Genomic DNA, 26,874 nt, shown 5'->3' on the forward strand with positions numbered 1-26,874 from the left:
TTAGAACTGAATAGAATGAAATCTAAGATATTTTGGAATGGAATCGAAACAAGAGTCATTACATTTCATATTAACCAAATTACATCCTATTAGTAATAGTACTATAATTCCGAATTAAGATATGATAAAACTTCCAGAATATAAATATAATTAAAGCTTTAATTAATATAAAACTTCTTAATTAGAGATTGTAATAAATTTCTAATTTATTAAATTTATAAAGATTTTTTTTATTTCTTATCCAATAAAATTTAAATTTAAATAAAAAATTAATATAATCAATTAATTATCTTTATTTATTCAACCAATAAAATTAAGGTCATATTTTTGTAGATCTATACACTCCTCGGAGCCAAAAGGATAGACTTGTTTCTCATATGATTTGTCTTATACTATAGGCTATCTTACATTTCAAAGGATAATTAATTTGTCATTGACTAACATACTCCTTTTTAATGTATCTTATTATCAATGATTTTTCCATTTTATTCTTTGTTCAAAATAATATTTAATACAAATTTAGAGATATAAAGAGAAAACATAAATAAAATTTATTGCTCTAATCATATTAATTACATTCTTTAACAGATATAAAAATCAAAATAAATCTATTTTTATATTTCCTCAAAAAAAAAAAAACAGGAGGAAGTATTAATTATTTACAGGTTATAAAAAGAAAAAAAAAAAGAACATTCACCTCAAAAAATGTTCTTAAAAAAAAAATAAAAATACTCCAGTAATTATCGTGAATATTTGGATTTCTTTTCTTTAATCTCTAGGAATAATTTATCCAAGACAAGACGTACTGTATGACCCTTGTTAGACACACAATCCTTGATTGTTCACTGCATTATTGCGGTCCTTTATTTATTTATTTTTTATGTGGCATAAGAGAGAGAGAGAGAGAGAGAGAGAGAATGACTTGGTAGAAGTATTGCTCTTTTTTCCAACCATCTGTCTATCTCTTCACATGTACATTTTATTAACCCATCGTCTCCAAGGAATTAAGGGAACCAAAAAGTTCCCAAATGCTTGCAGTTTTGCTTGTATTTGACTATAGAGAAAGAAAAGGAAAGCTGTAGATAGAGGAGAGAAATAGAAGCTTTCTTGAACTGTCGTTTTCTTATATATACTCTCGAGGTATAGTAAACGACCCCAAATCTCTCTCTCTCTCTCTCTCTCTCTCTCTCTCCCAATCCTTTCTTGTTTTCCTATTCTTCTTGCACCACCACACATCCTCTCTCTCTCTCTCTCTCTCTCTCTCACATCAGTTTCTTGAAGTGGTTTAAACTGAAAAACCTTTCTTTTTCATCATTTTCCATCTTTCTCAATTTCATTTACTTTCTTTCTTTGTTGGAAAAGGAAAAAAAAAAAAAAAAAAAAGAAATACCCACTTAAAACAATTTCTTTAGGGACTCCCTAAATTCAAAACCTATTCGGAAGAGATTACACAAACCATTGATTTGTTTTGGAATAAGATGTCCCATAAAGGAGGAATTTTAGATAAGCAGTCTTTGAATCAGATTCCAGACCTGTCACTGCAGATAAGCCTTCCGAACAGTGCTCCTTCTTCAATATGCACTGGCACAAATGATGTTGATGATTCAATTTTCGATCTTAAATCACACAGCGACAGTTCAATAAAAGTTGGGTTTCAAGCACAGGACAGTACTGTGCTTTCTTTAGCTAATACAAACAATATAGCTTTAGAGGCAGAAAGCGCTTGGAGAAGAACAAGCTTTCCTGGCAGTGGCTGCCGCGAAAGGGAAGCAAGTATAGACATTCGACCAACTAACGGTCAAATAAATGATGGGATCTCAGTCTCTGCAGGGTTCAAAGCCATAAAGGGGATTCCAGTTTATAACAGTTATGGAGACATAGCGGATCCAAGATTTTTCTATAACCCAATGTCATATTCATCGTCTTGCACTCCTTACCCAGGCGATAACTGCTCTTTTCCTGCCTATAGAGTGACACCAGAGTATCATCACAATCATCATCAATATGGGGGAGCAGAAGTTTATGGAAATGGAATCATTAGATCAAGATTTATGCCAAAGCTACAGAACAACAAGAGGAACATGAGAGCACCAAGAATGCGATGGACAAGCTCTCTCCATGCCCGTTTTGTTCATGCTGTGGAACTCCTTGGCGGCCATGAAAGTAATATTCACTAAACTCATGATCAATATTAATAAATTGAGTCCTTTTTCTTTTCTGGGTTTCCTTCTAACCAGAGCTCTCTAAACTTTGCTTTACAGGGGCAACACCAAAGTCAGTATTAGAGCTTATGGATGTCAAGGATCTAACGCTTGCGCATGTCAAAAGCCATTTACAGGTCTGACCTGATAATAATATTACTTCTTTTTCCTTCTCATAGTTCATAAGAAACCAAAAGAACACTCAAATGTTTGAGTCTTTCTCTCTCTCTATCTCTTTAAAGAAGAGTGAAGACTTTTTTATTTGCCCATAAAAACTGGCACGATAACCGATGAGTGCAGTGAATGAATGAACAGTTGAGTGTGCTTGTTTGTGATAGAGGACAACTTCTCCTTTTTGAGAGAGAGAAAAAGTAGCCATCATTTCTCAATAATAGAAAGCAATTACTCACCTTACCAAACATCAACCTCGTGGTTAATAAACAAACCAAGAAAAATCCACAAAGAGGGAAGCATCTGATTTGGTTTTTCTCTCTCTTTTTCTTCATTTTTTAATTTGACTCTTTCTCTCTCCCTCTCTCCAGAAGTTTTTACTTTTCTTACTAATTTTTGAACATTAGGTTTCATTGTTTTCTATTCATTTTCTTTGTCTCTTTTGGGTCTTGCAGATGTATAGAACTGTTAAGAGCACTGACAAACCTGCAGCTTCCTCTGGTAATTTATCTTTCTTTTCATTTTTCAACTGATTTCTGCTAAACCCATTTCAATTTTCAAGATTTTATTTCACCAATTTACTTTTATCAGATGGATCCGCTGATGAAGATAACTTCTTGTCTGTAACCACTCCCATTAGTCAAAATGCTAACCACTTACTCAACAATAAAGAACTTTCAACTTTCTCTCCTGAACATGAAAATGCTTATTCATGGTGTAGCAACTCTACCAGGTAATAACTAAAGGTGGATTTTTTTATTATTATCACTTTTTTATGAGGTTTTAGATATATTTTTCTTTAGTTCTTCCATTCATGGCTGACTATACACAAGCCTAGGAAATCTAAATCCACATCCTCTTCTCCTTTCTGTTCAAAAACTAGAAAAAAGTGCTTGCTTTGTGACAGCTTTTGCTTTTCACTTGCTTTCTTTCTTTTTTACCTTTTAGCTTTCTTTTTTCCCTGCCTTCTTTCATGTAATCTAAGCTAGAAGGTTGTGCATCATTTAGCTTTCAATAGCATAAGAAATATATTCAACTAAAGGAAGCCTCATTAACTTACTTAGCTAACATTTTCTTTTTCTTTTTTGGAATTTAACAAGTTTTTATTTACTCAATTAACCATATTTTCTTGGCATAAGTATATATAGCATGCTTAATCAAATTTTACATAAACAAAAAAATTTATAAGTGGATGAGTATTGATTTAACACAATTTCATTGATTATGGAAATTAATAATACATCTCTAGAATGTAAATTATTCTTAATATAGAAAATATATCAATGTTTAGAGAAAAATTCTTAAGTAGATTAAGTCTATCTTAGGTAATTAATGTCAAGTTCAGAGCATCAACTTGTTACCAATTAGGATAAGATGATGGATTATAAGTTAATTATAAAAATAATTCTTAAAATAAAAAACAAAAAAGAAAACAAAAAAATGGGTAATTAATGGACAGTAAAAGACAGTACTAAATGTTTTATTTCTTTTTATTTTTTGAAGACAACATGAGATAAGGATATGGCACTCTTGATTTATCCAAATATTGTTTTCCCTTCCAATATTATATTTATGTGACATATATATTTAATTTTGGCAATACTTCTGTTATTAATACCATTTTTTTTTTAAGTTGCATACCATTTTAATTGTTTACCATGCCTTATGGAGTCTTTGTTCCCATCACCTAATACTCCTTTGTTTGATTATCAAATGAATTGAAAATATATAATTCATTTGATTAGCAAATGAAATTTAGTTAATAAATTATAATTATTTTTAGAATTTTTTTTATTCATATCAAATATGAAAATCTGAATGTCATAAATTTTTTTAGAGATCAATAAGAAGTGTTTGGATTGAGGGTTTTGAAATCCATGAAATTAAAAATTTTCTATTGAGTAGTTATACAATTTTTCCTATTTGATACACAGATTAAATTTATGGATTTTTTTAATCCTTCTTAAAAATATGGAATTTAGGAAAATCTCACCTTTCACCACAAATATGGAAATTAAAAACAAGATGAATTTTGTTTAATTCCATATTCATATCGATTTTACTATTTCTAAAATACGTAAATTATTCATACAAGGAAACTAATAGCTTTTACATGTGAATAAAAAATTATAAGTAATTAGCATTTAATATACTTATTATATTTAATTTAACCATCATAAATGACTTTCATAATATAAATTTAATTATAATTTTAGTGAAAAAAAAACTTTCTAGTTTAAAAATGGAGTTGTACTCGAAGAATATATTTTAAAATTCTCCGGCAACTTCAAAAGAATTCTGCAGAAAAGCAGAAAACAGAAATTAGACTTATTATCAAAACCTTAGAAGAATAAAAGGCAAGAAGTATATAAACCAGCTAAAGTCGGCTTAATATGCACTTATACCCTAAACTTTGGAGTTTGTTGCAATTACATTATAATTTGAATTTGTGACAATCACACTTTTAAATGAAAGGTAAAGACTGTTTACACCCTAATATTTAATTAAGGGTTGATTTGCAATAAAATATACATTTTCATGGGACCTAATGCAAAATCCACTTTATGTTGTGAACAATGAAAAATATCATCATTAGCATCATTACCTTTTGATATTGCTGGTTGGTTCAAATTATAAAGCTAAACTAATTAAATAGATCTTTTAGTTTCAATAATATTAATATATGTATATTTTGATGATAATGCAGTACACATAGACTGGTATTAGTTAAAACATAAATTTTAAACATGCATAAATTATTCTAAATTCATCAAATTCTAGGATTGTCAAATTGTTAAAATTTTTATTTTTTCAAAATTTATTTTCAATTATTCTTCTCACGTACAATAAATACATAAACTAATACACAATATCACTTGTGTCTATCATCACATATAAACATCTATGAACTAAAGTGAAAAAAATCAATATAGTAATTTTGAAGTCACTGTCCAAACTCGAAGTACTTTCTATGAATTAACTGCTTTCTATGAAAGCAAAATTTTGCAATAATTAAGGATGTACTCAAGTAATAGATGAGAGTTATTTTAAATTAGGTTTTTTTTTTTTTTTTCCCTCTTCAATGGTGTTGTTTCGAGTTTTTATTTAAGTTTTGGTTAAATTAACCTCAAGCTCAATTATGGGTCCCATAAAAATATGTTTTTTATTGCAAATTAACCCTTAATTTAGTTGTGGGGGTGTAAATACTCTTAACTTTTCATTTTGAAGTGTTGTTGTTATAAAGTTCAAAGTAGAATGTAAGTACAACAAACTCCAAAGTTCATAGTATAAATGCATATTAAGCCAGGTAAAGCCAATAGATAATTTTTTTTTTCTATTCAACAATAGATTTTTAACATATAATATTTATAGTTCGAAATATAATTTTAAATAATAATTAAAAATATTTTTATCCTTGTAAATTAAAATTTTTTAAACTAATTTTCAATATTATAACAAAACAATGGAAAATAATTATTTAGAAAACATTTTTCCTGCAAGATAAATTATTTTTCAAAAACAAAATGAACCTCAATTGATTCAAAACACTCATTACTATAAATATAACACTCATTTACTACTCCCTCCATTCCTAAATACTTACCATATTTTGGAATTTAACGTTCCTTAAGAAAATAATTAAATTTGTCTAAATTTTAATAAATTATTAAGTAAATTGACTATATTATCCTTAATTTAATATATCTAAACATCAAATTTTTGAAGAATTGAAGTAATAATTATTGGTTTAATACAAAGGGTAAACATTAAAAAAAAAAGAAATTTATTACTCCAAACCATAAATGTGACGAGTATTTTGAAACATAATATTTTCTCAAATGTAATAAATAATTAGGAACCGAGAGAGTATTTGATATAAATGAACCATTTACAGATTTTCAAATATCATATTTTTTTTGACAAAATTTTATATTCAAATCAATAAAATTAAATTAATAGAATTTAAATCTTATTTTTTTCATAACAAACACAAAAACTTAGATTTAAGGAGTTAATTTGAAGTTTAGAAATACGGATTCAATGAATTGGATAGCCTGTCTCTGTATATATTTAAAGAAAAAAAAAAAAAAAGAGAGATAGAACTAGGGAAGATAACTAATAAGAGAGGATTGCACATAATGCATTCATTATCTAAACTGCCATCCATGACAAATTAAGAAATTTTTTTTACAATATAAGAAAACTTCATCAGGAATTTGTTAATGACCATTTAAAAGCATTTATCTTTAAAACTACTGTAACTATATAAAAAAAATCCATTTATGTATATTACCAATTAAAGATATTAAGGTTTTTTTTAATAAAAAATATTAAGTTTTGAAAAGTAGGGACAATTGTAAATTATATAATTTTTCTTTTTTTTTTTTTAAGAACAATTATATAATTATCCTTAGATGCTTTACACATCTAAGCTATTATATAATTTACCAAAATTGAGTTTTTAGATAATTTTAAAGAAACTTTCAAATATGGTCAACATGAGTCAAAGGCACAAAATAAGGAAAGCTAGTGAGATAGGATTTTTTTTTTTAAAGTTCAAACATGTTACTCGTTTTCACTCTGAGTTAGCCCAAGCATTAATTCCAACAAAAAAAAAAAATTGAGTCAATCCCTCTTTCAGTTGAAAATTATTAATTTAAGATAAATTATACATTGCAATCAAGTTTAATAAAGAAATTCAACATTATTCTAAATAAAACATAATAACTTCAAAATGGTATTTATAATCACCGTATACATAAATTCATCTCTAAATTTTATTTATGCTAAATATGTAAATTTACCTCTGAATTTTACAATTTTAATCTTGTGGCATCCTCAACTTTACGAATGAACTATTATGCACTTGAACTTATAAATTTTAATAATATTATACACATTTCGATACTAATATCAATAATTTTTATGATTTTTAGCTTTTATATATAAAATATCGACTTGACATATAATTAGCATGACTTCGGAACGTTGATTTTCATAAATTTTAAATTTTTAAGAAGTGCTTAATTGATTTAATTTTGTAAGTTAAAGTATATAATAAAATAATTTTAAAAATTAATGTGTTTAATAGATGTAGTTTTATAAGTCAAAGTGTTTGATGAGTCAAAGTAAATGATGAAGGTGCTACAAGGTTTAAAATAAAAAAGTTAAGGGGTGAATTATATATTCTGCCTATTTATAATGCATGAGAGGTATGTCATATATGAACACGAATATTTATTTATTTTCAGATAAAGATGGAAATTCAAAGTTTAACAAAATACATTTTGGCTAACTGGTTAAAAATACCTCAAACTGTGCAAGTAGTTTTAGTTATACTCTAAATTCAATTTTCTTTTTTTGGTACTTTGAACTAATTTCAAATTTCATCCAATTTAATGAATAAAATATTATTTTTATAGATCTAATGAAAATAATATTTTATTCGTTAAATTGGATATAATTCGAAATTAGGATGCTATTATACTAAAATTGAAGTTCAAGAGTAGGAAAAAAAAGTTGGATTTTAGGTACAATTAAAACTACCAGCAAAATTTAGGGTATTTTTAATGATTTAGCCATGCATTTTTCTTTTTAACGAACAATTAATGATAAATAATTAAAACCGAATGAGGGAAAACTAATTAATAATGTTATTGTGAAATTGACAGATGTAGAAATTGTCAAGCTTTCTTATTTGTGTAATAAAATTATAAATTTGTGGTATAAATAAATGATTTAGGTTATACATTTTATCAAGTTGTCTTATTTTTGAAATTTAATAACTTTTAAGTTTATGTAATAGCAGTATATAATTGACAAATTAACATTTTTGTACTTTCACTTTTTTTTTTTTTTGATAAATTACTAGAGTTCTCAAAATTCGACTATAACTACCACTTCGTCCCTACTATTTAGAAAAGTTAATATATATAAAGTTTTTAAAATTTAGTCGCATTAAATTATATAGTCCCTCCGTCTAAAGACTGCTATTGTTATTATTAAATACACACGACATTTAATATAGTTTTACTATTTAGGCTCCATTTATTTTTATAAAATAATTTGCATGAAAATATTTTTCATAATTTTTTGTTATTTGTGGTGTTCAAGAAAATAAGTCAACAGAAAATATTTTTCTAATCAAAGGAAAATTAAGTAATTTTTTAAGGAAAACAAATTTTCCATTTTCGAGAGAATAAAACATTTTCTGGATATTGGCGAACCTTATAAATCCATATTTTTTTAATTTATTAATCATCATAGTCACTACCACCAGTCACTATTTACCATTGACTATCACCACCGGCCACCATAACCGGGTTTCATAATTTCTATATATATATTTTGCATTCTTTTTATATTTAACAATAAAATTTTTAAATTATAAAATTTCAATTATTATTAATATTTTTTATGGTCTTATGAGATAAAGACTTTAATATTTTTTTACTAATTTTCAATATTGCAAACAAACAATAGAAAATAAGTCACTTGTAAAATATTTTTCAAGGAAAATGTTTTCCATGAAAATATTTTTCAGCAAGTTATTTTACAGAAACAAATAGAGCCTCAATTTTTCATATTTATCACTAAATAATTATTTAGCCTCTCACTTAAGGGTAAAAGTGACATTTTGTATAGAATAAATCCCTTTCCTGACAAGGAGACTCTAAATTTGGGTCAAATTCCATCTCAAAATCGGATTAGGAAAAGTGCCTTTTCTAAAATAGTTTAATGGGAGCAACCAATAGAGACTTTGCAGTAATTTCTCCAAATAATAAGGATGAAATAATAATTTTGTTCAAATTTTAGGGCCTTCACAGTATTTTCCCCTTTCATTTTTTAAACGTGCACCAGTATATTTCAAATACACAATTTGTTATGAAATATATTTTTGTACAATATCCATTAACTCAATAGTTGTTTAAGCAAATTAATTGATTTTCAAAAAAATAGTTGAAGTAAATTAAAAGGTGAATTATTAATATTTACTGTCTTTTAATCTTATTAAACAATTATATGTAATAGCTAAACAAACTACATAATTGTTATATTGATACTATTAACACTTACACTTGTCAACTGAAAAACAACAAATTTTGTATATCTTATTACTATAATTCAAAATTATTTATTATTCAGAAAAAGTAAAAACAATAATTTATATATCTTATTACTATAATTCTTGTTCAAAGTGATGAAAGAAACAGCAAATTTAATTTATTTTTTCTCTGGTAGAATTTTTCCATAATAATTTAGTGAAACTAATTGTGGAAAAAGAATCATTATGCATAAAACTAATTAAGTCCTTGTATAATATCAAGTACAAGCTGTTCTTTCAAAAAAAAAAAAAAAAAAAAAAATCAAGGACAAGCTGTTGACGTAAAAGTTTGTAGATGAATGATTTTGTGTTTGAAACACGTACTTCTGATGTTTCTACTTGCATCATAGTACTCACAACATGCATCATATGTTTCTACTTCTGATGCCATTTGGATTAATATTTATGGGATTGTTGCAGCAGAGGAAGATGGCCAGAAACCCTATCAACTCAACTGTCATCTGGAAACCAATTTAAGGTCAGTCAGACCAATTCTTCTACATGCATGAATTTCCTCTGTAAAGATTGAGTGTTATTAGAGTTCAAGTATGACATTCTCTTTATTCTAATTGTTAATCGGATCGGTTAATTAAGGATGTAGGTGATTGGTTGGGATCGACTTTTCTAGAATCCGGTTTAATACAGTAACCCTAACGAATGAATTTTTTTTATTGAAATTTATTTACCGAGAAAAAAAAAGATAAAATATAGACAATATTAAAAAATCTCTATTTTGATTGATTTGGTCTATAGGCGGCTCATAATACACCTCTAGGGAAGTCTAATCCTAATTTACATCATGTTGTTTCCGTTTAACAGTTGGAAAATCGTTTGTATCATGTTGTATGTTAACCATAGAGTACCATTTGAAATCATTTGGACAGTGCCATGTTAGGATGGTTCTAAAAATACAAAATTAAATAACTAGAGAAAGTGAATAAAAAAATAAATAATTATTTATAATATATAAATAAAATAAACATTACATAAAGAAAGAAAAGAAAAAGGCATCAAAGACTATTTTTTTTCTTTTTTATTTTTAAAAATACATGATGGTACTAAAGCTCTATTTAATAACTCGTGATAGAATTTAATATTATATAATCAAATTTATTATTAGTATAATGTATTAAAAATGCATTGACTATTATTTGCATTATTTTTTATTACAACTCGTCAAACGAATCATTGGTTATAGCACATGAAGTAAAAAATCTATAGCACATGAAATTAACAAAATATCTACATTTATGTGCAGGGAAATGATTTAGCCCAATCAAGAACCATTAGATCATCCTCTGGTCTAGAACTTGAGACACCAAGTTTGGAGTTTTCCCTTGGAAGGCCTGACTGGCAAAGCAACGGACATGATTGAGTGTATCATGTGGCAATTTTTTTTTTATTAACTTTTTGCTTTCTATTTTTTAGTGTAACATACATATCATAGATAATGACAATGATACAAGTATTTTAAGGGTGAAGCAAGCTGTAATGGGTAAAGCGAATATTAGAAAGGAGAATACATAGTACTGGTGTAATTCCAACTCAATATGTCAATGAAGAAAAAGAAATTATGATGTCTTATGAGTTTTATGAATGTGTGGAGACAGTTATTAGATAAAATACCTAACCTTGGATTGAAAAATTCTTGCGTACGATTTATATAGGGATAGCCTTGGATAAAGTTATAAATGTGTCAAACCACTCATGATTCAATTCTATTTCTTCGCTTTATTTGATTTTGTTGATTTCAATTAATCTAAAATTCAGTATGAAAATATTTGTTTAGGCTTTTCTGATAGCTTAAAGAGTGCAATTCAAGTCTATTTATTGAGCTTGTTAAATAATGCATTAAGCTCGAATTTAGAATAAGATTCATGAGCTCACTATCAAACTGACTTGCGAGTACTTACAGGTCGAGTTTCAAGTTTGCTCGATTATAGTAAATGAGCTCGAACCCAAGTTCGAGCAAAATGAACATGTATTTTTTTTAGTTATGAGTAATTTTAAATGGCTCAAGTTGAACCAGACTCAACAAGAATCTTTAGTTGTGCATTTACCTAGTTGCACTTTATAGCTACAATGAATATGAGTTTATTTGCAATCATTATTTTCATTTGAAAATGTGATTCCCTCTATAACTACAATGATTGAAATCAAGGGTGGAGCTAGATTTTAAAATTTGGAGAGGCCAAAATAATTTTTTTAAAAGTTAGGGGAACAAAATGGAGAAATAAATTTTTTTATACCAATTTATAAGGGAAATTTAAAAAAATTATGGAGCTTGGAGGCCTGGGCTCCCCCAGTCCCCCCTCCCTCCGCCCCTGATTGAAATCTTGCGTGGTATATACTTGATAAGTGTAGAATGTAAAAAGAGAGTAAAAATGTGATTCCTTTACAACTACAATGTTTGAAATCTTACATGTTATATACATTTGGCAAGTGTATGATGCAAAAAAGAGGGTAAATGAAGATGGAGGGCTCTAAAAGAGTGGAGTGGATATGCACTCTCAAAAAGACTTTGGGTTTACATACCTAGAAAATATGGGGAAAATGATGTTATGGGCTGTATTGGCAAAAAAATAGGAGAAAGGGGGAAAAAAAAAAAAGATGACATGGAGAGGTATCGAACCTGTGTCACCGCACAGGGTGGCACACTCACATATCATTAATCATCATCCGATCATATTATGTCTCAAAATAATAATATCTAACATGCTGTCCTTCATAAAAGAGAGGTGGAATGAAGCTGATTTAAAAAAAAAAATTAATATGAATATGATGTTGTATAAATAATCTATCTAATAACGAAAATGAGAAAAAGAATATTGAAATTGATAAATAACATGGTTAATTTTAATAATGACAACATGTTGGCTAATGAATAAATTAAAAATCACTATAAAAGTAAGATTGCTTATATTGATTTTATAAATTAAAATTGAAATTAATATTTCCACTAAACGAGGAATCTTAATATTTTTTAAACTATAACTAATTTTTTTAGCTTTGTAATATTAATTAGTAAAAGCCATCTTCTTTCTTAAGGAGTAAGTTATTTTCTATTGAATTAATCAACTCAATGAAAATGAACAGTGGCTAAAATTTACCTTCTAATTAATAATTAATACAATATTCTATGTGCTAATAATGATTTTATTTGTATTCCAATTGTCTATATCTTCGACCATAATATATCAATGACCTTTTCTATAAGGAATATTAATTGGGTGAGGATGATTAAGATTAATTTTTTCATAAATTGCCATGAAAAGATAACACAATACATATCTTGTAATATCGCGAAAAGATATTACTATATTAATACATTGAGACAAAAGAGAATTGGATGAGGATCATAGGTTAGATGATGTGTGAGAATGTTGCCTGGTGTGAGGACATGGGTTCAATTCCTTCCTATCAGGGGAGGCAAAAATTTTAATCAGCATGGGGAAATTAAAGTCAATGGAAATAATAAAAATAAATGTGCAAAATAAATTTACCTAAAATATATTTTTATTTTCAAATTTCAATATAATAAATTTTTATTGTTGGTTCTCAAATTTAGAAATTACAAGTTTTGTATTGAATCTATGATAATATAATATTTTAAAATTTTAAATTATAACAAAACTAAGCTTATTTTTAATGACACTTTTATCAAAAATTTTCTATATATTTCAAAGTGTATACTATACAAATTTGCTATATATGCATCGATCTGTCACTCAATAAAAATTAAATGAAAATTTTATTTATTTATCATTAAAGCTATAACTAAAGTCTCAACAAATACTTCATATTTGATCTTTTTGTCCATGTAATTACAAATTTTATTTATTTGTCCATGTAACGCCAAGTCGTATTCTTGTATTTAAAACATGAAAAATAGCATTATTTTAAGTTCCATCTAAATGCTTAAAAATTTAAAAAGTTTTTTTTTTTTTTTTTTGGTTAATTTTAGGGTGTGCACGGGCCCATGCTAGGCTGCATGTGAAATCCGCCCCTGCTCCCTATGCCATTTTTTTTGCCAATTATTCCCTTTTTTTTCTAATGTTATGAAATTTAATTTATAAAAAAAATAACCTTAATCATCCTCACCCAATTAATATTTCTTCTAGAAAAGGTTATTGATATATGATGATCAAAGATATAGACAGTTGAAAAATAAATATAATCATCGTTATCATTTAGAATGTTGTATTAATTATCAATTAGAAGGTAAAATTTAGTAGCATACCAAGTCATCATCTAGTGGTAATATACGACTTGACAATAGATTTGGGTTTCAATCTCCCTTCTCGATACTCAAAAAAAATAAAGAAGGAAAATTCAGTACAACAATCCTTTTTATTGAGTTGATTAATTCAATAACTTCCTCCTTAAAAAATAAGATGGCTTTTAGTAATTAAGATTCCTAATTTACTGAAATTATTAATTTGAATTTGAATTTATAAAATCAATATAAGCAATCTTACTTTATACTGATTTTTAATTTTTCATTAGCCAACATTTTATCATTACTAAAATTAATTTTTTATCAATCCCAATGTTTTTTTTTTCTCATTCTCATTATTATATAGACTAGTTTTTTTTTATGATGTGACTTGCACATTGACTATGTTCGTTATATATTCGTGCATATTTAAATTTTTTTTATCCATGTAATATTAAAGCATAAGTTTTTATTTAGATTAAAATAAATATAGTTGCTTAATTTGTATTGGACTTTCTCGTACAAGCTACTTGTAATATTACTCCTTATGTATTTAAAATTCTATTTTATTTATAATGAAGTGGTTTCAAAATAAAATTCAACCTAATCCCTAAAACTAATACTTTAGTCCCTAATTTATAAATGCAGATTTTTAAAATCTTAATAAGTGCCCAAAAAAAAAAATCATCATTTCATCTCCAACCTCTTGCCCTCAATCTCTAATCATAATGAAAAATAATAATAAATTATTTTTTACTACTTGGTGAAGAAAAAAAATGAGCAGATGATCTGAATTCATAAAGGTAATTACTTTATAGTGATAATATCACTTACCTAATGCATTAGAGAAAGGAATACATGCATATACACACAAATTCTAGAAACCTCAAAAAGTGATCCAAAAAGAAATATATAGTTCTAGGTTTTTTCGGGTTTTATAAACACTATTTTCTTTTAAATCAAACAAATTTAGAAATATAAATGAAAAAATATTAAGAAAATTAAAAATGATTAATCATCGAGAGGCCATTTATAAATCTCTTACTAAATTAAAGTTACAGTAGTTATAAATTAATTTAGTAACGAAAAAGAAAATAAAAAATAAAAAGCAAAAAAATTATTATTAAGAATAGAACTCTTTTCGCAACTCAACATATAACAAGAAATAAATTATATTAAAAAAAAATACCAAATTGAATTTCAAAAATCAACCCCTTCTTTAACTAGAAATACTGTAATTTAATAAAAGTTGATGTTAATAGACAAAAAAAAAAAAAAAAAAAATAGAGAGAAGACTATAGCCAAGTCAATAAATGAAAATTACAAAAAAAAATAATGCTAGGATCTAATCTTGTTTCTCTATTTTTCTAAGTTATAAATTTAAAATAAATAAATAAATAAATTTATTAATTAATAAAAAAGATTACATAAAAAAAAATATTCTAGCATCGCCAAATTAACCTTCAATTTTCCTTACAACCATATAGAAAAAAAAGAGTATACTTTTTTCTTTTTTATTATCTATATGTATTTATTTAAAAAATAATTTTAGAAATTATATTCAATCAAATAGTTAAATGTAATTTTTTTTTTGTCCACGGATATCCTGAGCCCACTGAACTAGAACTAAATCATACTCCCAGCAATTATTTGCTCTATCCATGAGGATCGAATCCTTGACCTAACTTAAGGAAGAAGAATGTCGAACCATTCATCAAACACTCGTCAGTATAAAATGTAATTTTTAAATTGGCTGCAATTAAGACTATTTTAGAATATTTTAAATTTCATTAAGGTGATATTGAAAATCTCATTTATTCTGTCCCTATTTCCACATTTATATATAGTATAGACATAGATAGATTATTTATACACTCCTGGTCATGACATCATATTCATATTAATTTTTTTAAAAATCAACTTCATTCTACCCCCTCTTTCTTGACCTAGATTGTTTACTCAATAGTATTTCCTTGACCTAGATAGTTTACTGGACCAACATTTTGATTCAGTGAACCAACGATTTTGGATTGAAAGTGGTTTAGAATTGAGACTAGAATCAATTTGCAGATTTCAAGCTATTGTAGCCTTTTTTTAATTTTCTTATAAAAATTGGATGAAATCATTGATTTTTTTTTTCAATCCATAAATATATATAAAGGCATCTTTTGCGATCCTAATGTTTCTCTCATTCATTTCAAGTTTTATATATAATTATCGATTATAGATAGATAACTAGATTAAAGCCGCCGAGCCACCAACTACCTAATCACGAAGGTGATGTTTGTCATTCATACACATACTTATATCCTTTCCTTTTCTTCTTATCAGGAGCCTGTTCCAAGGAGTCTTTATATTAGTGCATTGGTCATTTGACTGTTAGGTGTGAAAGCTTGACTTTATGATATCTTTATGTGATTAATTGATCATCTTTTGATTGGAATTATTTTGATAAGAAAGAAAGGGACAAATAAAGCAAAGCAAGTGGCTTTAAAGACATGGAGAATATTAGATTTTAAACTTTCACATTGAAATTAAATCTCTCTTCAAGAATAAAGTTGCTTCTGCATGAAATTTCGAAATTGGGTTTGATTGGCCAATTCCACATCATTACTTTTAAACAACCTTTTTTTTTTTAGATTCCAGATTTCGTTACATTATTATTTATTGACGGGACTAAAATGTTTGTGTTGTCATTGCGGGTTGCATTATGTCCCACTTACTAAATCCTTTTTGTTCAAATTCAAAAAAGTCGCCAACTGTCTCCAATATATATGTTCATATCTTCCATGTGTTACAATCTTTAGAACTAGTACTCTCAAACCGGTGTAAACCCCGGTCTGCTTCATATTACCCCTTTTGTTTTAAATTTAAATAAAAGAATTGAGGAACATTTTTAAAGTGAGTTTTTTTTTATCCGACCCGTTTTGAAACTGAACCCTCATAGGCGGATGGGACAGGTCCGCATACTCCCTGCTTTAGAATGAATACAAAAAATTTATTAGAATCGATGTACAAATTTTTGCCAAAATCGAAAATGAACAATTTTCACCCATTTATGGGCATGCTGTGGACTAGGCTGAGCCTGAATATTAGAGGCCTATTTTTTAATGAGCTTTTTTGGCTTGCCTATTTCGGGCTCGAGCCTGCATTTGTCGAACCGGGTTGCCCATTTTGATAGTGTTATTTAGAACTCTAGTCTTCACTCTTGACTCTTCAACATAAACTCAAATCTTGCAAACATAATTTAATTTTATATCATGATTGAAAGTTAACTATGAACTTTTAGAAACTAAAATAAAAAAATTGTTATATAATAATGGGAAAATTGCTTGGTTCTCATTCAAAAGGATAATCAGGCAAACTCGACTCCCTAAACTCAAGTTGTAGACCAAATTCACAAAAAAAACTCTTTTTATCTCTCTTTTCTTTTATTTTTGGATTAGAAGATATGTGATTGTCTTAGAATCTCTATCAAAAGGCTCGAAGCAATACTCCCTAATTTTGATGCTATTACTGGTTTATTTCTTACTTTATTTACTTTATGTTTCCTTATGACTTTATTTTATTGCTTTATCATTTCTTTCATCTTAATTTTTTTTTAAACTTTAGGTTAAACATTATGTAACATCCTGTTTTTTAGTGTCTGAAATAGTAATTTACCAGTTTATGAATAGTACTATCTATCTGGGAATTGATAATATCCGGTCATAAAAAAATTACTATTTATATTTATATTTTATTTAATATTTTTGGAGCATGCATGTATTATTTTAGTGGGTAGAAAGTAACTTGTGAATTTATTTGGGGAATTTAAGTAATTAGTGAATAGTGGATTATATTATTTTAATAATTAGAAAATTTGAGAATAATTTTTATGGAGAATTTTTAATAATTATGTGGAGATAAATAATAATATAAGATGAGATTATTGAGGATTATTTCTAGCCCTTGGATTAACATACCAAAGACTTAATCTACACCCTCTATCAATAACTTCCTGAGAAAGTTGTTACAAATTACAAATTACCTCAATGCCCTTAATGCCTTATAAAAAAATTTTTGGATCACTAATGATGGAAATTTCTTCTCTTCTCCACCCCCTTTGGCCCAATGCTTTCTCCCCCTTTCCCCTCTTCTTCTTTTCATTTTTCTACAAAAAATTACTCAATCAAAGCCACACAAACCTTATCCAAGACATTCCTCTTAATGATTCTAAGTAGTTCTTAGCGTGAGAGCTTAAAGACTCGGAGGATTTTGAAGTTTTATCAATAAATCAACTAAGTTATTTTTGGGGTTTTAATTCATTTTTTTGGATTTTAATCTTTGCTATCTCCTCCTCATGCATTACATGCTCATCTTTGTTTCTTTGTTTATTTGTTTATTTTTATTGTTTTCCTCTATGTAGATGTTGGGGAACTCTCTACAAGAGATAAGGGGAAAGCTAAAGTGCAGACGTGTATTCTCTAAGCTTGTTAAAGCTTAGTATTATGGTTAGTACTCATAAATACAACTTCCTCTTTTCAATTTTTGATTTTTGACATTTTATGCTATTATGTGAAATTTGGAAATTTTGTGTTTAATGCATGAATTGGGTTGAATTGAATGTACAAATGTGTTCTTGGGTGGTTGTTTAATGATGTAGAAGGCTTGAATGTGGAAGGGAACTTCTCCCTCCTTGTGCTCTAGAGTTGGTCAAACCTCCCATGACCATAGGCTAGGGTTTTCTTTCCTCTTTAAATTGTGACTTAGCCTCTAATTGCGAAGTTGAGTTAATTTGCTTAATGTTGCACTTTTAGTGATTTTCCTACAACTCTAAATATCATAAATTTGGGTATTTAGCCTTTAATCTTTATAATTGAGTAATAAATCACATGAGTATACTATTGGAGATTTAATGAGACTATTAGTATATTTATACCAAGGAGGAAAGCCCTCTCCTCTTACTTTGCATATTGGCCGAACCACTCTAGGGTGGTAAGGCACGTACTTTCATCTTTTTAAATTATGATTATTCCTCTAGTTTAATGCTAGATATATGCTCTAAATGATGGTATGCTTGCTATGCATTAATATGGGATTTTGATATATTTTTCTATGAGAAAAACATAGTAAAATTGGGAGTTCTGCGTGATAAGAGTTTTAAAAAGTGAGTTGATGCTATGTATATGTTATTAAGACTAAATGCATGATATTAGAATGGCTAGAGACTTGATTTGCATAAGGAAGTCCTTGATAAGGCTTTTTCCTACTTATGCCAAGAAAAGTCACCCCTTGAGTATTGTCATACTTATAACGCCTTTGTTTCATGATGAATTGTATGTGTGTAAAAGTTTGGTATGAATACTCTTACTATATCTTGAGAAATGTGAAATTTTCAATGACTTAAGTCATATAAGTTCTTCAGAAAAAAGCAAATGTATGTATATCTTATATGTAATTAAATTCCCTTATGTATACAATTATTTTGGATGATTTGGATGAGAAAGGAATGATTGTTTGATGAGATTTACATTTATGCTAAATTATTTTCTATGTCTTGATATATGAGAATTTTGAGCAAATGCCATAGAGCTTGTTTGTTTAGGATAATAGTATTCTTACATGTGTTTAAGAAATAATATGATGAAGTTGGTTGATGAGTATAGGTATTAAATATGAAAAATGACTTTTATGACAAGATTTTCCTATGTTGAGTTTATTATAATAAAGTATGAGTTTCATGATTTATTTGGATTCCAAACTAAGGACTTATGATGATTTGAGTATATTAAAAGAATAATAAGTTCTATGAGAAATATTATGATTTAAGAAAAAAAGATAATTTTTGGGTTCTAATATGCTTTGTGTGAAATTGTTGTATGATTTGGATTTATTCTGTTATATGAGCATGCTCGGCAATTGATGCCATTTTTTTATTAGATATGATCATATGTTAGGCACTTGGGTGCCTTTTGTATGAGCAGCCACACTTTATCTGCTTTTTTTAGGCTTTTAAAGCCCCTCTAACTTTGTTGGCTTTATAGTCTCTCTAATCTTGTTTATGAAATTTGATCTGCTTCATTTTCTCTTAAGTGTATGTTAGCCCCATAAGTAAAATCTTTAAAACAATATGACTTAATAACATAATATTTTATAATATGTGAACTTGTGAGATCTAACTCATACATACGATTTACATGCTTAAATTCTATGTTTACGTATCTTATGTTTTATGAGATAATAATATATGATTCTTGTGGTGCATATGTGATTATGTTAATAAATTAAGTTACATGATATAGATTATGACAAGTCTAAACTTACATGCTTAATATGTCTGTCTATAAGTAGAATAAATGTTTAAGGATGGACTATATGATATAAGATGAAGTTAATTATGCATATTATTGATTTATATGCTTATAATGATAACATGTACCTTAGTTCAAAAGAAAAAAAATGATAACACATACCTTAAATGCTTGTGTATGCTCCTTATTTACATGTTATATGATGTAATTATGTGCTTGAGTGTATGTTACCATTGCAACATTTGGAATGTATGTGATTTATAAGTACCACTGAGTTTTATAATCAGCATGTCAATTTTTATCACACGCAGGTTGTAGACCGTGGTTGCAATTTGAAGACCAGAGATGCAGCATCATAGCAGAAGAGTCCTTTTTAGTAGTTTTTAAATTTAGTATTATGTATTTGAGATTTATGACATGTATAACTTAAGTATATTTAGAGAATGTTATATTTGGGCATTTGTATAAAAAGTTAAGTTCATATATATATGTATTTTTATAGATGTAGAAATTATTTCTATGTTATCTATGTATGAATTGAGATTATGAGATTTTATATCAATGAATATCGTGAACATTGATGATTATGATTATGTTAATGTTGACAAAGATTTTAGTACCACGCTTTAGAAAATTCCTCTACAGTTCCAATGGCGCAAGAATCAGCTCGATCGGACGTCGTTTGGCCCTCGAACGGACTCCCGAAAGCCTGAAAACTCCAATATCAAGCCAACGACAGTAATTTGCCCCAATTGGTGCTGACCTCCTCATGATGACACCGACCAGCTCCCATATGGTACCGATTGACCTTTGCTGGACAGCCAGCATCAGTACTGGCGCTGACATGGTCAGTACCGACCAGGTGCGCTTGGCTCCCCGTTTGGCCTATAAATATGAACTTTCCCCCCTTATTTCAAGCACCTTTTGTTGCTTGATTGACCGCTTCTCAAGCATCAATGACTCTATCTCTCCCTTGCAAATGATTCTAAGGCAATATAGTTTGACTTTGCTCTTCTTCTTTACTTGAGCCAAAGCCCGACTTGGTACACAAAAGTCGATCATTTCGACTTTTCCATCACATTTTGATCTCCTTAAGATCAAGCTACTAGTTAATTAATTCATTATTAATCAATCTAAGGATTAATTAATAATTAACAATATTACAAAGACTATATTAGGGTCCTTATACCCATCCTTAGCATACTTGGAGAAAGACTCAACTTCTTTGGTAGTTGATCATTGTGGAGCTATGCAACCTCACATTCGCACCACTCGACCTTCAAACCCCTCGACCTAAGGTATGAACACTCAAATCCAATCTTTGTCAATTAAGCCCGGTTCGCCCGGTACCTTATAAACTGTCAAGCTCGGTCCGTCTGTCATATAGCATGCTTTAAGCCCGGTTCGTCTAGCACACAAAGCTTGGTCCATCCAGTAAAATCGATAAAACCAGTTTTCAACTAAAAGCCCAATCCGTTCAGCACCCTAAGCCCCATCCGTCTCGCACCCCATAAGCCCACTCTATTAGTGGCACCTTCAAAACCTCATCGTACTAATTGATGGTAGAAATTTATGAACCCTGATCCCCATACAAACAAGGTACGAAGGCACACCTAAGGATTTTAGCTTAGGTAGCGGGCCCCTGATCGGTTGGGATCTAAGGGAACATGTCGCATAGCTATAATCCTCGATAAATGAGGCTAGAGTTGGGCTCCCCTCTGAATTACATACTTTCCAATTAATTATGCTTTTAATTTTTATCTATAATTGCCATGCATCATTAGTATATTCATGTCTCGATAAATTGACATTCATGCAAAACAAGTATTTTGATTTCGTGATTAATAACCAAACCGTTGATCATTCAAAAAGAAGCCAAAAGCCTAGTCCCCGAACCCAATGATTTGAGGCTAGTGCTTTTATCCTAAAAGGCAAACTGAAAATGGAGTCCATCACGAGGTTTTTTCCTTAATTCTTTTCCAAAAAATAAAAACAAATTAAGGTGGCGACTGTAACACATCACACACACCGTCAAAGTGTTCTGAAGAGCCAACCCAACAAACATAAGCGGTAAAATGAGCCATAACAAATAAAAAGGAACCATAAGAAGTTCTTCCCAATTTTCGTGATGAATCGGCCAATGGACCTGACTGGATTAAAGACTCCGTCCTTCAGATATCATTTCCCTTGGTGCTTCAATTGGGTCATGTAGGTGTGAATACCTAAATTTTGAGGCTCAAAGAGCCAATTCTTTCGGACTGCAAACATCCCGGCCGGACCAGAGGTCATTCAAAAAGTTCACCGGAAGTGTGCCAATATGGTACTTGAAATGTCCGAAAAATTACGAAGATCACGAAACTTGTCTCGGAATATTTTTTGGAAGTCCGGGACTCCCGGAAAAGCCTCCGGAAAGGAAAAAAAAGGCACGCATGTCCGCCCGCGGGGGTGGGCATGCCCACCCTCAAGGACGGGCACGCCCGCCCAACCTGGGCGGACATGCCCGCTCAGCATGGGCGGGCACGCCCGCCCAGACCAGGCGGGCATGCCCGCCCTCGAGGGCGGGCAGGCGCGCCCGGGGTGCGTTTTTTTTCTATAAAAAGAGGCCCCGGGGCTCCATTTTGGACACAGTCTGTGTTGACGGACCTCTCTTCTCCCTTTACGCTCTTTGCGATTCTTTTATTGCTTTCTGCATTCTTTATTTTATTTTATTTTATTTTATTCTGCTTTCATTTTTTTTTCTTGCTTTACTAAGTGGCCATTAAAATTCCATTTTAATTAATATTTCCCTTAACGAGGAGCTTAACCTGGAGTTAAGAAGCGGTCGGAGATTAAATCAGGTACATAAATTAAACTACGCTTATTTAATTTTAGCACTTCATGCATGCTTCTTTTCTACTCCTCTTAACTCTATAACTGCATGAATGCATCCATATCATCCACTAGGCAAATAAATTGCCTCAATCAAATAAAGATTAAGCTTAAATGCCCGATTAATTAATAATCGTGGTATTAAAGCGTAAATCTGACATTATTGGCTAAAGAAGCCTAGTTAATCAATAACTATGGTGAAATTGCCTTTATTTCGAACAGTTCTTGGCCTAAGTCCAGTTAATCAATGATTGTGACTAAAAGGTCCTACTTAAACACGTTTTTTTTTTTATGGCAATAAATTGCCTATATTTCAATTTAATTAATCACTTTAGGCAAACAAATTGCTTATAAGTGAAAAGTTAATCTTTTATAGCGACAAATCGCTTAAATCAATAATTTGGATAAAAGCCTTTAAATAATTACTTTAAGCAAATAAATTGCTTATAAGTGAAAATTAATCTCTTTTATAGCGACAAATCGCTTAAATCAATTTCTTTTGGCTAAAAGTCTTGAATCAACCTTTGGCAACAATTGCCTAAATCAATTCATTTTGGCTAAAAAGCCTTAAATCATTCAATTTTGGCGACAATCGCCTAAACAATCAATCTTTTGGCAATAATAAGCCCAATTAATCTTTGGCAAGCAAATAAGCACAACTTATCTTTTGGCAAGAATAAGCCCAAATCCTTTCTTTTGGCAAAAAGCCTCAAATCAACATTTTGGCACCAAGTGCCTGAAACAATCAATTCTTTGGCAAAATGCCTAAACAAAAATGCACAAAGCATACACACACTCATGCATTAAGCATACCCATTCAAAGCCCTTTAAAGAAGGCCTATCGAACTACGTTGACTTTGATCTTCCATTCAAACGGAAGTACGTAGGCACGTTTGGGATTTAACCCCGGGCGGCAAGTCAAAATCATCATAAACATTTTCATTGGTCCAAATTACCTTGCAAAGCATGCATTCATGGTTAGTTCATCAGCATGACATAGTCTCGGGATCCACCTCGGGTTCGAAGACCATGCCTTAAACATTGGGATAATTAATCTATCATTTAGGTTAATTAAAATTGGAGTCACTTAGGGTTTTTTCCTAGTTTACCCTGAAATAATTAAACAAGGTGGCGACTCACACATCACGTGCATTTCTTCCTTAGTCACATGCATTTTTGCATGCCTATGATATTTTGGGGAGGGGTTCACAGTTTGGCGACTTCACTGGGGACTTTATGTAATCTTTTTGCATAATAGTGGACTACAATTGTTGAATAAACTAACATGCCCTTCTCTAGGGCATTACTTTACTATGCTTTGTTTTGCAGGGTACCTTGACATAAATCGAGTGTTCTTTCTTTAAGAATACTCGATGAGAGGAATTTTGAACTTAAGTGACAAATTTGATTAAGACATTTAAATTTGTTGATCTATTTGCACGATTGAGAATCTTTTTCTCCATTGCATAAAAAACGAATTTCAAATGAATTTCTTCTCTCTCTGTTCAAACTTCTGAGTCTGGATAGCAAGTAGCGCTGATCGGCAGGTCTCTTTGATTATGTCGACGGACAGCCAAAGCGTCCTCCCTGTTGCCGCAAACCACCCCCAATCCTTTTGGGGATGGCCCATGAGTATGCGTACCGTTGGACCCACGCGAAACTCTTTGTTTCACATGTGGTTAGGTATATCCATGCTCAAGGCTCAAGGGTCCCTTTATAAGCCGATTCTCTATTTTGAGTCATAGCCTATAGAACCTATCCTTTAGGACTGTATGCACCCAATGATGTGAATCATATCATTAAACAGATTATGACGTGTTGTTATGCGCATTCACGACATATCATAAACATGGGGTAAACACAAAGAGAGCATGAAATACCCTTTTACTTTCAGTCATGCATAGTTGGACAAGAGAGTCAATTCACCTCACATCAGCTACCTGATACACCGACCACTGTACCTAATCCAGCTACCCTTACCCTTACAGGTGCCCACAATCCGAGTGCCCACCCAAGTGCCAGACACACCTACAGTGCTATCACCAGCTTCACCAGCTTCACCAGCTACACCAGCTTCGCCTACAACTCCAACAACCCCATCTGCACCAATGGCATCACTTGCTGATATCCAAACCCTCATTGAACAACTAGAGGCTAGAATGGAGGCCAGAATGGAGGCCAGAATGAATGAGGCACTAGCTGCCCAAAGGACCGTCCTGATAGCTGAACTGGGTAATGGGAATGGTAATGGAAATGGGGCTTCCGCTGGGGGAAGTGGACCTGCTGCCTCCAACCAGGGTCCTGCTGCTGAACCTACAAACCCTGCCCTAAACCTGGATGAGATGCCTTCTAAAACTGCTTCTGAGCTGGAAGCTCAGAGAATGAGAGAGAAACTAGAGCTCCTAGAGAGGTCCATCACTGCTCTCAAAACCCACAAGGAAGTGGTGGACATGGACTCTTTGTCCTTGTTCCCTGAAGCCAGGTTGCCAACTAAGTTCAAGATGCCCAACATGGACAAATTTGATGGAACCACTTGTCCTAAGACTCATCTGAAAATGTATGTAGGTGCTCTTAACCCATTTGGATTGAGCAGCGAGCTCCTTGCTCAGTTGTTCCAACAATCTCTTACCGGTGCTGCATTAAGATGGTTTGTTAGCCTTGACCGATCTAAAATGAAAACATGGGAAGACATCTGCAATGCATTCAATTCACAGTACCACTATAACATGGAGGTGGATGTCACCCGAAGAGAGTTAGAGACCACCAAGCAGAAGAATAATGAGCCTTTCTCCTCGTTCCTTACGAGGTGGAGGGCCAAGGCTGCCCAGATGATTAATCGGCCTTCTGAGCAGGAGCAGGTCGATATAATAATAAAAAACCTGCAGCCTGTTTACCAACAACGGTTGCAAACCCAGTACCTACCAACATTCCAGTCGCTCATCGCCACTGCTACAAAGGTGGAAGATCTGATCCAAATAGGGCAACTGAAAGACGACTCAGGGACCTCTAAGTACAAGAAGCCTAGCCAAGCTAGCAAAGTCCACGAAGTGGCGAGCATCACTCCCACCAACCCCTTACGAGTAGGGAATATGAGGAATGGTAATCAATCGAGAAGAACATACACTGACCTTGGAATGCCGATCCTTTTGGTTTTCCAAGAGGCTGTCAAGGCCAACTATATCAAGCCTTTAGAAGCAAGGCCACCTCCCAATCCACTACCGAGAAACTATAAGGCAGATGAATACTGCGAGTATCATCAGGGATACGGGCACAAGACCGAAGCCTGCTGGACACTCAAAAACCGCATCCAAGACCTAGTAGACAATGGCTCGATCATTCCGAGGAGTAAGCCTAACATTAGCACTAATCCTTTGCCAAATCATGGGATAAATGCTATTATAACTGAGCAGGAACTAATCGATCCTTTCAAACTGTTCCTTGAAATGAACAACATCTGTGTCTTGGATTTGAATGACCTGACCGGAGAACTTGATGCTATAACTAGGAGCGGGAGACAATATGAACCGTTAGTTTTGGACAAAATTCAAAATAAACCCTATCAGAGGGCAGAGGAGCCAAAGGAGGACCCGGTGCTGTCACAATTAAAAAAGACACAAGCTAGGGTGTCAATCTGGGAACTTTTGGCATCATCCTTTCCTCATCGCCAAGCTCTTTGCAAGGCTTTGAGTCAACTCCAGACGCCTGTGGAAGTTAGCCCTGAAGTGCTAGTATCCACCCTCACCCAATCATCTAAAACACGAAGCATCGGTTTCTCTGATGACGATTTGCCCAAGGAGGGAGGCAGTCATAACAATGCTCTTTATGTCACTGTTCAGACTCGAGACAAAACCGTGCCCATGGTTCTCATTGATAATGGGTCGGCGCTGAACGTCTGCCCACTGAGAGTGGCCAACTGTCTAGGGTTGGAGGAAACTGACTTCACTCCCTCGGACCAGATAGTGAAGGCCTATGACAGCACCCGGAGGGAAGTATTGGGGGTTGCCACGCTGAAGCTAACAG

The 26,874-nt window shown here is 31.0% G+C and overlaps 1 protein-coding gene across 2 annotated transcripts; it reads left to right on the forward strand.

Moving 5' to 3' along the window:
* Window positions 1-922: 922 nt before the first annotated feature.
* LOC105647074 (putative transcription factor KAN3) lies at window positions 923-11,074 on the forward strand. 2 transcript variants are annotated; one of them, XM_012233061.4, is made up of 6 exons: window positions 923-2,163; window positions 2,262-2,338; window positions 2,828-2,873; window positions 2,964-3,105; window positions 9,901-9,955; window positions 10,736-11,074. In XM_012233061.4, exons 1-6 carry the CDS (start codon window positions 1,479-1,481, stop codon window positions 10,850-10,852), a joined length of 1,122 nt encoding a protein of 373 aa, XP_012088451.1. In that variant the 5' UTR covers window positions 923-1,478; the 3' UTR covers window positions 10,853-11,074. The 2 variants fall into 2 exon arrangements, with proteins under 2 accessions (XP_012088451.1, XP_012088450.1); XM_012233060.4 differs by having other exon boundaries at window positions 927-2,163; window positions 9,898-9,955.
* The last annotated feature ends 15,800 nt before the right edge of the window (window positions 11,075-26,874 follow it).

This window comes from Jatropha curcas, chromosome 8 (assembly GCF_041381405.1).
Source record: "Jatropha curcas cultivar XTBG-Jc1 chromosome 8, XTBG_Jcur_1.0, whole genome shotgun sequence".
NCBI lineage: Eukaryota > Viridiplantae > Streptophyta > Magnoliopsida > Malpighiales > Euphorbiaceae > Jatropha > Jatropha curcas.